This window comes from Mesoplodon densirostris, chromosome 10 (assembly GCF_025265405.1).
Source record: "Mesoplodon densirostris isolate mMesDen1 chromosome 10, mMesDen1 primary haplotype, whole genome shotgun sequence".
Classification (NCBI taxonomy): domain Eukaryota; kingdom Metazoa; phylum Chordata; class Mammalia; order Artiodactyla; family Ziphiidae; genus Mesoplodon; species Mesoplodon densirostris.
The window spans coordinates 40,282,846-40,297,467 of NC_082670.1; the positions used below are offsets into that span (position 1 = coordinate 40,282,846).

The 14,622-nt window shown below is 55.9% G+C and overlaps 1 protein-coding gene across 3 annotated transcripts in view; it reads left to right on the plus strand.

Moving 5' to 3' along the window:
* The window catches only part of GRM4 (glutamate metabotropic receptor 4), a 102,082-nt gene that overhangs the window by 67,410 nt on the left and 20,050 nt on the right, over positions 1-14,622 (plus strand). For 2 of the 3 annotated variants that reach the window (XM_060109691.1, XM_060109693.1), the window contains exons 4-5: positions 994-1,148; positions 3,289-3,429. In XM_060109691.1, the coding sequence (XP_059965674.1) occupies positions 994-1,148; positions 3,289-3,429 (296 nt within the window). The remainder of the gene's footprint in view (positions 1-993; positions 1,149-3,288; positions 3,430-14,622) is intronic. The other variant, XM_060109692.1, reaches the window with a different exon arrangement.

Consider the following 14,622-nt stretch of genomic DNA (forward strand, 5'->3'; position numbering starts at 1 on the left):
CAGGCGGTCCTGCCCCAGCTGGCCACCTCCTGCACAGGCGCAGCAGTCACCCCAAGCCTCGGAGTCTGTCCTGGCCTTGTCCATGGGAAGGGCCTGGACAGTTTCTAGTATCCTGGCCTCTCGCTGTGTGATCTTGAGCAAGTTGCTTGCTCCAGTCTCTCCCCGTGGAAGGAGGTGCATTGGGAGAATTCTGCCCAGTCCTTCCTATTTTTCTCCTCCCAGATGTCTCTGAGGGGCCACTTAGTTCAAGCATCCGTTAAGCACTGACTGAAAGCCTCCTGTGGGCTGGGCCCTGTGCTGGGCTCCAGGGCCCCTGACTTGACTAGGACCACTGTCACTGTGGGTCTGGGGAGGGGTGAGGCCCTGGCTGCCTGCACCCTTTCATCCATCCAGGAGGGTGTGGGGAGCAGCTCTTGGAAGCACCTGGACTTTTGGCACAGAAGGAGGTGGCATGCAGAGGGGGAAGGGTGTAGTGGGGGAGGTGTGTGAGAGAGAGAGACAGTGGATATAAATGTGAGAAAGGGCCAAGGGATGTGGGTCTGGGCTTAGGACCAGGGCGGCATGTACCTGAGAGGACAGAGCCTGGGCAGATGTGGTTCTGGGGACCTGAGTCAGACGCGGGGCAGGTCCAAACTGAGGGAAACAGCTGTGGTCTTTGCAGGGACTGAGGTAGCCCCAGGGGACAGGAGTGGGTCTGGGAGACAGACGGGGGCTAGGGGTGCCGTATGGGTGAGAGGGGAAGCCGTGGGCCTACGGGCAGGCGTGGGCCAGGGCAGCAGGGAACTGTGGGCCTGTGGGTACGACACGGGTGCTGGGGCGGCTATGGGCCCTGGGCTCATGTGGGTCAGGATGGGGGATCCAGGCACAGGCTGGGAGGGGGACAGGTGTGGGCCTCGGGGAAGGGGGTCAGCCAAGGGCAGGTGTGGCCAGGGTGGCGGCAGCCGCGTGGGCAGACACGGCTGGGTTGGGCTGGGCTGGTGCATGTTCCCACAGGCGTGTGCTGGAGGCGGCCCGGAAGGCCAACCAGACCGGCCACTTCTTCTGGATGGGCTCGGACAGCTGGGGCTCCAAGATCGCCCCTGTGCTGCACCTGGAGGAGGTGGCCGAGGGTGCCGTCACTATCCTCCCCAAGAGGATGTCCGTGCGAGGTAGGCCCGGCAGCCCGGACGGCACGCCCGCCGCCCTCACTTGGCACCGTCCACCACCTCTGTCAGTATCACCCGATGGTTCCTTCTTACCGTCGCCCTGTGCCCTTCCTCTCCCGCTCCTCATCTCCCTGCATCCTGTCTTTCCTCTTCCTTGGCTCACAGCTTCTCTGTGCTCAGGTTCTGGGATAGGAAGCCTTTCTGGCCACACTTAACCCAGCAGGATTCAAATCCAGATTCAGGACCTTTCTTCCTTCCGTCTCAGATATTTGTGGGTGTGGGAGATGGTGGCAAGTAGAGGAGGCTCATTTATCAAGGGCTCTCCTTCATCCCTATATCCTCTCATCCCTCCTCCCATCTGGGATAGAAGAGGTGAGATCCCTGCCCTGCCTGGAGCGCATCTTCTGCCAGAATGGGGCCGGGCACTGCCAGCAAGCTACAAGAAGAGGGTGCCATGCCAGGGGGCAGGGCCCTCCCTGCAGAGCCCGCCTGGGTCTGGCGGGCCCTGGGTGTGGGGGCAGGGGTTGTGCCTGCCCTGCCTGGCATCCCTTCCTCTTGGGGCAGAACCCAGTCACCCTGGGCAGGAACAGATTGCTCTGGCCAGAACCTTGCTGTGTGTGAGGCGTGAAGTTCCTATTAATGGCTCAGTTTGGCAGGGACCTCACTGTCCTCCCCATGGGGGAGGCAGGCTCCCAGGGCCTTCTCCCCTGCTCTTGCTCTGGTCAATAGAATCCAGCATGGATGGAGGCGGAGAGGCCTGCAGACATCTGCTTCCACCAAACTTTCCAAGAGACCGAGGCCTGAGCAGGGAAGGGATGTGGGTCACACCGCCGTGTCCTCTACTCACCCTGAGGCAGAGGGAGCATAGGCCGCAGAAGTTTCCACACCTCCCCTCTCAGCCTCAAGCCATAATAAACACAAAATAACAATAACTATGGCTCTTGGTACCCGCAAACGCCAGGCCCCTTACAGACATCTCATTCAGTCTTCCCTGCAACCCCAAAAGAAACTTTTATCCACATTTAGTGGGTGAATACATTTAAGGATCAGAGAGATTTAGTGACATGTAGTGGCAGTAAGTGACACATACTTGCTATTGAGTGGCAGAACGGGGATCTGAACCCTGGACTTGCCAGACAAATCCCTTTTACCTCTGGGACATTAGAGGAGCCTTTAGAGCAGTGGTTCTCACCTGGGGGTGATTTTGATCCCCAAGGGCCGTTTGGTAACGTTTGGAGACATTTTCGGTTGTCACGATTAGGGAATGATGCTTCTGGCATCTAGTGGGTAGAGGCCGGAGATGTTGCTCAATATCCTGAAACGTACAGGACAGCCCCCTGCCGCTCCAGCCCCCCACCCCAGCAAAGAATGATCGGGCCTAGTGTCGATGGGTCAAGGTTGAGAAACTCTGCTCTAAGGCCAGTCCCCCACCAGTACCAGCACCTCTCTGACAGCTCCAACAGTCAGACAACTGTGCCCATGACACGGAATGATCATGATATTTATAGAGGGGGCACTGGTAGGAGAGAGAAGGGGATATTCACTCACCAGCCTGCCTACCCTGGGATGGGGTTTTCTAGGCTTACAGCACAGTGGGTAAGCCCTTAGGAGCATTTGGAGAAGGAGGCTGCCTCTTTCAGTGATGGGGATGTTCTGGACTTGAAGGAGGAAGATCCAGCTCCCCATCTTATCTGTGTGACCTGGGTCATTCCCTACAATCTCTGGTCCGGTCTCCTCTTCAGAACTAGAATGCTCAGGTGCTCCCAGTATTGGGTGCCTGCCCCCCACCAGCCTCTCTGCTCTAATCTCAGGGCCCCCAGGTGACTCCTTCTCAAAGAGGCCCCATATTACCATTTTGGTGGTTAAGAAGCAGCGGAAACACCCTCAGCCTGTACTTCTTCCATAAAGGAAGCAGTTGTAAGATTACACAGGCTCTCCCTGGAATTGAATACAGCTCTTTTCATTGTGAAGGAAATGAAATGGTCCACATTTTGTTTTTTCCGGCTGGGCCCTGGATCAGAGGATGTGCTCTTCCCTTCCGCCTCCCTCTGCCTGGGCCACGTGAAAGCTGCGGGAAGCGGGAAGGGGAGGGGGCGGGTGGGGAAGGGAGGCGCGAGGTCCTGACATCCTGGCTCCCTGTCAGGCTTCGACCGCTACTTCTCCAGCCGCACGCTGGACAACAACCGGCGCAACATCTGGTTTGCTGAGTTCTGGGAGGACAACTTCCATTGCAAGTTGAGCCGCCACGCGCTCAAGAAAGGCAGCCATGTCAAGAAGTGCACCAGTGAGCACGCGCGTGGGGCGGGGCGTGGGACTGAGCCTCAGGGGGCGGGGCCAGGGTGGGCCCTGAGGGGGTGGGGCTATGGGGGAGAAGGCTGAGAGTGTCAGGTTGGGTGGGCGGTGGCTGCGGGACACTGCCGCAGGGGTAGCAGTGTCCAGGGGCCCAGGCGGTGCTGCCTGGGGGTGGAGTTGGGGGCCAGAAGGGGCGGAGCCCTAAGGTGGAGGGGACAGAAGGGGCGGGGCCAGGACTGACTCAAGGTCTGACACCAGGGCCTTGCCGGTGGGTGGGCTTAGGGTAGCTGACACCTCGGTGATCTCTCAGACCATCAGTCGTAGGACGCTGCTGAGTAGGGGAATGGGGCTCCTGGGTCTGGGCAGAGGTGCCGTCTGGCTGCTCACCTTGGGCTTCATCTGGACGCCCCTATGGCAAGCCCAGAGAACTGACTGACCCCAGCTGCCCTGTGAATCCTAACGCTCACCGGTCTGAGCACTTTACAGAAACCATCTCTAACCCCTCCAGGTTCCCACAGTCACTCAACAGACACCAGTTTGACTCCCACTCCCTGGCCCTTTTCTAAGCACCATGGATATAGCAGTGAATGAAAGAGCCAAAAAGCTCTTGGAATTTTTATTTTAATGGGGAGACAGACAATAAACGAGATATGTAAGTAAACTATAGACTATGTCAGAAGGAAAAAGTGCAGTAGCAACAAAATAGATAAGAAAGAGGATGGCTTCCCTTCAAGGTAACGTTTCAGCAGAGTCCTGAAAAGGACAGGGAATGAGCCATGGGAGGATGGGACGATGGGTCTATTTTATAGATTGGAAAACAGAGGCTCAGAGAAGGTAAGTAAAGGGACCTGAGTTCCCGCAGATGAAAGGTGGTGGAGCAGGATATGGACCCAGGTCTGAGTTCTAGGCCCTCAGACCCCTACGGTAGCCATCTTGGCGCATTCACCTTTGCTACAGTTGGATGTGGGTCCTTGTGCACTCTTTGCCTGGGTAGCTCTGCAGCAGGACCTGGCGTCAGGGACATTGGGGGGGCTCTGTGTACCCCTCAACCGTGAGTGGTGGCCATGCAAAGATGATGAACTCCCTCTTATAGTCTCCTGGGCTGATGCGTGCAGCTTGGGCAGAGGGCCAGATGAGCAAGGGCCACTGGATCAGCCGCAGGGACATGCTGCATGGAATCACTGGCAGTTGGGGGCGGGGGGGTTGGTCCACTAGGGCCAGGGGAGGAGGGAGCATGGTGAGGTGGGTGGGCCAGTGGGGAGCATGCTGACCTCTGGTGGCCAGGGCAATCGTGGCTACTTAGGACTGTGGGTGTCCCTTGGGGACGGAGGCAAACTCCTGTGGGTGTAGGCAGCAGTGTGTGTACACCCTTGTGTGCGTGACTGTATGTGACTGTGTATGCACATGAGGGTCTAAAAGAGAAGGTATATATGTGCATGTCTGTCTTACGTAGGGGCGACGTTCTTGGGTGAGCTAATAACCATAAACACCACTCTTTACTATGCATTTACTATGTTCCAGACATTTTGACAACATCATCTCATTTCACCCTCACAGCAAGTCTAGGGACTCATGACCCCCATATTATGGAGGCTATGGAGGGTCAGAGAGGTCAAGCAACTTGCCCAAGGCTGCACAGCAAAGGTCTTTATGAGGCAGTAATCACAACAAAGGTGTAAGAAGTACAAACATGCCTGGGCATGGGAGGCTGGGCCCTCATGGGTAGGAGCATCCTGTTTACTTCTCTCTTCCTGGCATAATTATTGAGAGCATCCCCTTTTATTCTCAAAAGTGCCCAAGTGGGGATAGAAGATTGTATCTTCACCCTGATTATAGGTCACGAGACCTAGCTTGGAGATGGGGATGGGTGAGACTGAAAGTGGGGGCAACATGGATAAGGGGGCATCTTGGCCCCTGTGTCTGGCTCACCAAGGGAGAGGGGCTTTCTGGAGTCTCCTCTTGGTCTGGGAGGGGCAGGCAGGGAGAAGGCCTTGGTCAGTCCCTGTAAGCTCTTTGCAGACTCCCAGTCCTCATCAGGACTCCCCAGCTGCTGGTGAACTGGCGTGGCGGGCACCTCTCTAGGTGCCCTCAGGGAGGTGTGTGGGCTGTCAGAGCAGGTGGGGAAGGAGGGCTTGATCAGGATTCAGGGGAGTGTAGAGTCTCACTGGGAACCTGAGGCCAGCTGTACCCTGTCAGGACCTTAGCTTTCTCATCTGAGAAATGGGATTGGTGGTGAGCCAGCCCAGAGGGTGTCTGGGGATGCAGGTGAGAAAGCTGATTGGAGGCACTTGGTGAACTGTAAGAGGGTGGTGCTCAAGCCTGGCTGTGCATCAGAATCACCTAGAACTTTTAGAGCTCTACTAGGGCCCCACCCCCAGACCCACTTAGCAGAACCTCAGGGGTGGGTGGTTTTTCAAGCTCTCCCAGTGGATTTTATGTGTATTTAGGGCTGGGAACCTCGGGCAAGAGCAGCTTTGTTTGCATCGAATCACCTGGGGATCTTTTCAAATGCCGACCGATGCCTGGCTCCCAGCCCCAGACATTCTGATGTAATTGGCCCTGGGTACCACCTGGGCATCAGGATTTTTAAAAGGTGCCCCTGTAGTTTACTGTGCAGCCAAATATGGGAACCACTGCCTCAGAAGGAGAGGTGGGTGATAGAAGGGGTGACGGTGTGCACCCCAGGCAGTGGGGAAGGCGTGAGCAAAGCATCAGAGCCCGGAATGAGCTTGGGGTGTGTGTCCCAGGGAGGGGTGGAAGGACAGCATATTCCAGCTGACCTGGATCCTTCTCGCTGCATCTGAAGCCCCAGCAGAGGCTGGTGAGGGTCCTTGGGTGGCCCCACGTCAGGCACAGTGAGCCCGTCCATCTCTGGGTGAGGTGAGGGGCGGGGGAGCTGCTGGGAATCTTTGTGGGATCCGAGACCCACCCTGGGTGAGGGGGAGGCAGCTCTGGCTTCTCCTGGCCCCCCCCAGGTTCGAGCTGAGCTCGTCCCTTAGGCCAGGAGGGCTGGGGTTACACCCGTGGAGTACGGGCTGTGGACCGGGCACCTGTCAACGTGTCAGGGTCTGGGTCTGACTCTGCCTCCTCCCTGCTGTGTGACCTTGGACATGTTATTTAACCTCTCTGAGTCTCAGAGAAGGCAGGGAAGTCACCACCCATCTCAGTGGGTTGTTGGGAGGATGGGTGATGTGTCTGAAGAGTATGAAGAAGCTGGCTGAAAAAGGATGTGTATGGGGCTTCCCTGGTGGCGCAGTGGTTGAGAGTCCGCCTGCCGACACAGGTTCGTGCCCCGGACTGGGAAGATCCCACATGCCGCGGAGCGGCTGGGCCCGTGAGCCATGTCCGCTGAGCCTGCGCGTCCGGAGCCTGTGCTCCGCGACGGGAGAGGCCGCGGCAGTGAGAGGCCCACGTACCACAAAAAAAAAAAAAAAAAAAGGATGTGTATGATCAGCGCTGATAAAATGGTGGTTGTTGTTGATAGAGAGGGAGGGGGAGAGGTGGGATTTACCTGCAACTGGGTAATTTAACAGCTCAGGTCTGCCGTAAGGATTCTGTCGGTTGTAGGATCCCTGATGGGGAGGACACCATCCTGAGGGTGGGTGGTATAGGCTGTCACAAGTGTTGCATCCATTTTGCAGAAGAGGACGCTGAGGCGATGGGTGAACTTCGCAGTGCTAGAGAACTGGCAGAGCTGGATTCATACCCAGGCAGCCCGGCTCTCCAGCTGGTGCCCCACCTGCCTCTCCCACTTCCTTTCCGCCCACGTCCCCAGCCACCGTCTCGCTTGCCCTCAGCTAGCCCTGTATTCTCCACCTGCCTCACTCTGTCTCCCGAGCCTAGCTTCACGCTCACTTCTTCCAGGCTGCCTGCCCATCCACACTGGGTGGGCCCACTCTGGTCCCCTCAGTGCTAACAATTTCAATAGCCAGCCTCTGCCTGTCTCAGTCCCTCAGGCCCTGCCCAGGATCTCAGCATGAGCGATGCCACTCCTGTGTTCCCCTGCCCTTTGCTCTGCCAAGTCCATGCCTTCCCTCCCCAGGGCAACAGACGGGCCTGATGACCTTCTCAGAGGGTGGGAAGGACCATCTCATGCTGGGGTCTTACACTTGGAAAGATCCGATCCATCCTTCAAGGCTGTGTTAAGTTGAATTCCCCTCAGGAATTCCCTGGTGGTCTGGTGGTTAGGACTCCGCTCTTTCACCGCCAAGAGCTGGGGTTCGATCCCTGGTTGGGGAGCTAGGATCCCACAAGCCTTGCAGCGCGGCCAAGAAAAAAAAAGTTGAATTCTCCTCAAGACAGGGAATTGAGAGCCAGTCGTTTCTTTGGGAGAGAATCCCAGGAAACATTGGTAGGGGAGGGAAGGCAGACATAAAGGGTGTGATACCAAGCAGGTTACCACTGTGAACAGCTGGAGCTTTACTCCCCCGGGGGCTCTGGAGACGGAAAGGAGCACGCCTGGCAGTCATCCCACTGGAGGTGTGAGGGAGCTGGGGTGTGTGTACACCAACTCCCGTCAATCATTGCTGGCTGTTCCCAGAGGGTGTTAATTCTTCACTGCCTCCACATGCCAAATGGCTGGCAAAGAGGGCTTCCGTGGCCAGAGAGTCTCAGAAGAGTGGCAGACCCTGGCAGTTGGAGACTGGGCTGGTGTGTCTCAAAGCGGCAAGTGGTCGTGGGCACCCATTCTTTCTCAAATACACAACTGTGAGAGTCCCCCTGAACTGAGTGTGAATCCTAGTGCTGCCACTTCCTAGCCGTGCGACCTGGGGCAGGTCACTTCTTGAGGCCTCAGTTTCCTCATCTGTAAAATGGGGATCATACCACCCACTTCCATTCCCCAGAGCCCTGTCCCTAGCAGAGCTGCCTCTCATGGTTTCCCAGAGAAGGAGTGGAGGTGATCTGCCGCAAGCACTAGAAGATGGCCTGCGGGCTGCTCCACACCTGAGCGAGATAGGGGTCACGGAGCAGGGCGTCTCTGCAGCTGTCAAGGCCTGCGGGAGGGCAGTGCCCACCTCCCACCTCCTCTCCTGGCCCCCTCCCCAGGAGCCCTCAGAGCAGGGCTTGGGAATTCAAGCTGTAAACAAGGCAGATGTGGCATCCGTCTTTTTGACAGGACTGCCAGCCAGGTGATGGCTGAGTGGAGGAAGGCCTGGTTTACGAGGAGATAGGAGAAATTTACTGCCCGCTGCTCCCAGGGGACGGGAGTTCTGAGAGGGAGGGTGGCTGCATGGCAGCTGGGGATGTGTGGGGAGATGCTGATCACCCAGCCTGTGCCAACAGCAATAACAATAATAACAGCTGATATTTATATAGCATTTATTACATGTCAAGCTCTGTTTTAGTGTTTTGCATTTGCTTTTCACAGCAACCCATTTTACAGATGAAAAAACCGAGGCACAGAGAAGTTAAAGACTTTCCCAAGGTCATACAGGTAGTAAATGGCAGAGCTGGGATTTGAACTCTGGCCATCTGGCTCCAGGGATGTCCTGCCTCAGGCCAGCTGATGTCCCAGCCCCAGGGCCCTCTGGCTATTCCAGCCTGGCTTTGTGGCTCTTTTCACTTCCACATTCCTAAAGGAACCTGGGGAAAGGAAGGAAGACCCACATTTGGGATTACCTACTATGTGCCAGGTTGAGCCACTCATTAGAGGAACTCACGTTTGCCCAAGCCGTCAGCCACCTGGTGGCCACAGGGGTCCTGAGCCCTTCCCCTCAGTGCTGTTTCTTACTTGTTCAGCTGGCGTTTACTCAGAGGCTGACTGTGTCCCCAGCCCTGTGCTGGGCTCTGTGAAGGGGACAGACCTGCCCTGGGGGGCTCCCCCTGCAGGTGGGAGATGATAAGGCCTTGGAGACAAGGTGGTACATGATGGTGTGGTCCTGGTAGTCAGAGCTGAGGGCCTCCAGAGAGCTTAATCATGAGACCAGAGAGGACAGATCCAGCAGGCCTACTTGAGAGTTCTGGGAGACTAGGGATGTTGCACCTTTAAATCAGGAGGTCAGAAGTCCTCACTGGGAAGGTGAATGGGAAAGAGCATGCCAGGCAGAGGGCACAGCGTGTGCAAAGGCCCTGAGGTAGGCTCAGGCCTGGCAGGTCTGGGGAGCAGTGAGGAGACCCATGTGGTTGGAGCAGAGAGATCAACAGGTAGGAGATGAGGTCCTAGAGGTGGGGTGGGGTGGCACAGGTCTGTGGGCCTTGTCGGCAATTTGTAAGGATTTAGTCTTTTAATGCCAAATGAGACAAGGCCATGGCAGGGTTTGAAAAAGGGTTAACGTGATCAGATTTATGTTATAATGGGCTCACTCTGGCTGCCTCCTGGAGCAGAGATGGGGGTGAGGGCAGAGCTGGAGGTCAGTTAGGGGCCGGGGCTGTAGTCCAAGTGGGAGGTGATGGGAACTTGGAGCAGGTGGTGGCCATGGAGATGGTGAGAAGGAGTCTGATTCTTTATCAGTTTTGCAGTGTGGCCTCAGAGGTTGCTAAAGGATTTGAGGTGAGAGAAAGATGACAGAAAATCAAGGATGACTCTGAGGTTCTTGGTGGTGCACTGAGATGGGGGTGTGTGTGGAGGGTCAGGCTTAGCCACGTGGAGATTCCTGGGAGAGGTGGGTGCAAAACCCAGACTGGGGTTGGTCAGGAGAAAAATGGAGGAGAGCAACTGATGACAGTGAGTAAGGACAACCCTTCTGAGAAGTTTTGTTGTAAACAGGGAGAGAGGGATGCTAGCTGGGGGAAAAGTGGGGTCAAGAAAGGGTTTCTGTTTAAATGGAAGAAATGAAAACATATTTCTATGTTGACAGCAAAGATCCAGTAGAGGAAAATCTAGATGCTCCTGGAAGGAAAAGGAGCATGGCTGGGTGATGAGGGAGAAGGGGCATCCACATGGGGGGTTGGCTGTGACTTCGGCCCCGCGAGCTGCCTCCCCTTCACCCCTGGCCCCAGTCTGACCCAGTCTGGGAGAGCTAAGCCCAGGCCCCTGGGCTGGGCAGAACCAGTGAGGGGTAGAGAACGGCCTTCCCTGGGAGCTGGCCTGTGCAGGTGCCGAGTGTGGCTTCTGCTGCAGGTATCACTCTTCTCTAATGGTCCCGGGAGCCGACCTCATTACAGACAAGGGGATCGAGGTTAAGAGATGCTAAGCAACTTGGCAGGCCAGTGAGAGGCTGAATGGCGGCGGGGGGGGTGGTGGCGTGTCAAGCTGCTCCCATCTGGCCGGACGTCCACGTCCTGTTTCTTGAATTAGGGTCTGTGGACATCTGGGGATACGTTCTTGAGGTCAGACTCTCAGGAACCTAGGAGTTCCATGACGATTCTTGAACTTGGCATTTTCATTCGACGGCCTTCCGAAAGCGGTCTTTACAGATTGCAAAGACAACTTCTCTGCTCCTGTGATCATTTGCAGTTGGAAGTAGCTGTCACTGCCAGGGCTTCAGCCTCTGATGTCAGTATTTTCATCCTGGGGCCATATTCATCCTAGGATCATCCTGGGACAGAATTGTTTTCCTTCAAAAGGGGCCTGAGGCTGGCTCAAGTTTGGGGAGCCCTGGGCTGTACCCCCACTGAGAGCCAGAAAGAGAGCACCTGGAAGAGAGTCAGGAGCCACCACCCCCTGCCCCCGCTGCTGGGCAAGACCCTTCACCTCCCCGCCCCTGAGGGGGTGACCATTACGGGCCCCCACCCCTAACCCCCCAAGACACTGGGGCTGGCTCAGGGTTCCCCAGGACGGGAGTTGGCGGAACAGATCTAGGGGTTGGGGGACCTGGCTGAGTTGTTTAGAGGTGCCCTACCCGGAAAGCAGGTGGCTTGATGGAGGTTGAAAGTTCAAGAGGAGGGGCTGGCAGACACCGTGGTATGAATGGGGCTGAAGAACAAGGGTGCGACTCCAGACAAGGATGGGGAACCTGCTCTGTGACTTCTGGGGATGCTGGGGTGTTGGAGCCTGGCCTCCGGAGCAGGACTCAGGGACCCTCAGAAAGACCTGTGTGTTCCAGGGAGGTGATGAGGAGAATGGCTCAACCACAGGCAGAGTCAGGAAAGAGGGGGACTGGCTAGGAAGCACAGGTGGCAGCTTCCTCCCCCATCTGAGTGTCAGTGGGTGAGCTGACCTGGGCCCCTGCCCATGAGGTGGGCACCCCAAGCTCATCTTTTGGGGGTCTTGGAAGACCCAGCACGTGCCGGGCTGCAGACAGGATGGGGGTGCAGCCCAGGGCTGGGGTGGAGGCCTCCGGGGGTGGGGAGTTATCCGCCGGGAAGTGTTAGGGAGGAGAGGAAAACGGAGGCTTAGAGAGCACTATGTGTAAGGCATGATGCTGTGTGTTTTACGGCTGCGCCTCCTTGAATCCTCTCAGTGGCCCCTCAAGGTAAGTATTATTACCCTGGATTTACATCTGGGGGATGTAAATTTTACTTGACCAGGGTCATATGGCTGGTCCAGGGCAGAACCACACACTAGACAGCTCTCCCTTGGGGGGGCATCTTAGGACCCTCTTATCCTGCTCCCTGGAAGTTTGCACAAGGGATGAAAACCGGTGTGTATGTTTGCGCATTTGTATGTAGGTGCAAGTTTATATGTGTGTAGATGTGTGTGGTATGTCCACACACCTATGCCGATTACACGTGTGGACTTGAACCTGTGGGTGTGGTGCCCCAGGTCCCCTCGGCACTCCCCAGCCCTGCTTTGCCAATGGAGTTAATGCCCCCGGGAGCAGTCTGCAGCCTGAGACTGGTGGGAGCGGGGCTATTTATCCCCTCAGATGGGACAGCCCTGAGGCATAGGCTACACAGTTTTCTAGAGCCCGCCACAGGGTTGAGCCTCACACCGGGCATTAGTGTCTTCCCATCCCTTCCCATCTCCGCCTCACTTCCTCACCCTCAATTTGTGCTTCCAGCCATCACCTCCCAGATGAAACACTTGCACTCACATCCTTGTCAGCACCTGCTTGTGGGGCTTCTCAGCTGACAGTGAATCTGAATGACCACATGCTTGTAGGAGTGTCATGCTAATTGTGTAGCTGTGTATTGGGTTGGCCAAAAAGTTTGTTTGGGTTTTCGTAAGATGTTACAAAAACCCAAACGAGGGACTTCCCTGATGGGCCAGTGGTTAAGACTTCGCCTTCCAGTGCAGGGAGTGTAGGTTCGATCCCTGGTCGGGGAGCTAAGATCCCACATGCCTCGCGCCAAAAAACCAAAACATAAAAACAGAAGCAATATTGTAACAAATTCAATAAAGACTTTAAAAATGGTCCACATCAAAAAAAAAAAAAATCTTAAAAAAAGCCCAAACGAACTTTTGGTCAACCCAATATATAGAGTATGTGTTTATATGGACACTTATGTTTCTACATGTTTGAACATAGATGTGTGTATAGGGATGTATATAAATGCATGCAGGTTTGTGTGTTGCTACTTTATATGTGTAGATGTGAAAATATGGGAGGGTATATGTGGCTGATTTTGTATACCTTTATGTGAGGGAGTGTGTGTGTGTGTACACATGAGCCTAGAACTCAGGAGGATTGCGGCTGGGTGGGGTGAGTAGTTGTGGAGAGGTGAGCAGGGAGACAGGGAGGAACTCTGATTATTTCAACCTTGAAAACTCATTTCAATTACAATTTACAACCTGCAGACAAAGGCTGCAGTCGCTGTAGTAACCACAGCTGTGGGGGTTTTGAGGAGAAAATCCTCTCCCGGATGTCCGGGGCTGGCGGTCATCTGTGGCCGAGCCAAACACATCTCTGGCTCACTGTGCCTCAGGACACAATTAGGACATCTTCAAACTGTTGCTGCTCTCATTGTTGCCATGTGTCTGGAATTTCTCTCCTCTAGGAGCTCTCGGAAATGTGTGTCTTGTTTCCTGCCAGAACTGTGGTTCCCCTGTCTGGGCCTGCGGGTCCCAACCACCCATGAAAGAGGATTCTCTGACCCCCCGCTTCCCTCCATGGCCATCTGCCTCCTCCAGCCCTGGAGACAGGGATCCTTAGCTCCTGGTTAGACCTGGCCAGACAACTGGGGCAAGGCCTGAGCCCCAGAGAAGGGGGAAGGCAGGTCGGGGCTGGATGGAGGGAGAAGAAGGAGGCAGACAGTTCAGGGTGGTGGAAATTCTTTGGGAGCCAGAGAGATCCAGGTTCAAATCCCAGCCACTCACCAGCCAGGCCAATCCCCAGGTGGGTAGGAACACCTGCTGGGGGCCAGGATTCCCTCAAGACTCTGGGTACCATACTCGACCACCTGCAAATCTCAGTTACCTCCTCTGTGACCGGGGCCAGTCTGGCCTACGTCCCAGAGGCTCGGGGAAGAGGAAGCACCAGCCATGCTGCAGAGTTATTTGCTGAAGAGTCGAAGGTGTGCAGAGAGCTGCACTGGTTATGGGCACAGCTTCCAACGTTCAGGACAGCATGTCTTGACCTTGTTTGACTTGTGTTTGTGATCCCTTCCCCCTCCCCCAAAGGGAGCACACTTAGGCTCTGTCATTGTTGCTTCCTGTGGGGCTCAGGGGAAGTGCCCTTGGAGTTTGAGGGGTGTGTGTGTGTGTGTAGGGGGTCACACTCAAGGCCCGCCGCTTCCTTTCAAATTAAGGCCCTTTTCAGGGCACCTCACTGCCCTGTTATCTCATTTGTAATTGGGGGCAGACTTGAGATGAAAGTCAAGGACATGAAAGTGTGTCGGGAAATCTCTAGAAGTCCATGGCTGGCACCATGACAACTCTGGGGTGGAGATCCCAAAGGGTCAGTGCCCAAGGGCCACTGACAGCCCACAGCCCACAGGACCTCAAAGCCCTTCCCACGGGAGCCTCCCCCAGGCAGAGGTGGGCTCCCCTGGTGAGGACCTCCTGTGGGGTCATCTGTATTCCAGTGCCGGTGCAGGTGGCTTCGTGACCCCAGTGAGAGCACGTGGTCCTGGACCTGAGTGGCCCAGGGATGGATGCTTCAGCTGGACCACTGAGGAGGGACCCCTGGGAAGATAGGGAGAGGAGGGGGCTGAGGGCGTCTCAGCCAGGGTCCCTTGGCCTGGTGTGTCCTTGGCCTTGGGATAGAGCTGCTGCTTCTCTGCAGTGGCTGCAGCCTCCCCCTCCGTCCTGGTTAATAATTCAGTCTCTCATCCATATGAAATGAGGGCATGATGGGAACTTTGGGAGCATGGAGCAGTGGGATACAGAGGGCAGGACCTGGGGGCTGGGGGTGATGGTGGGGTC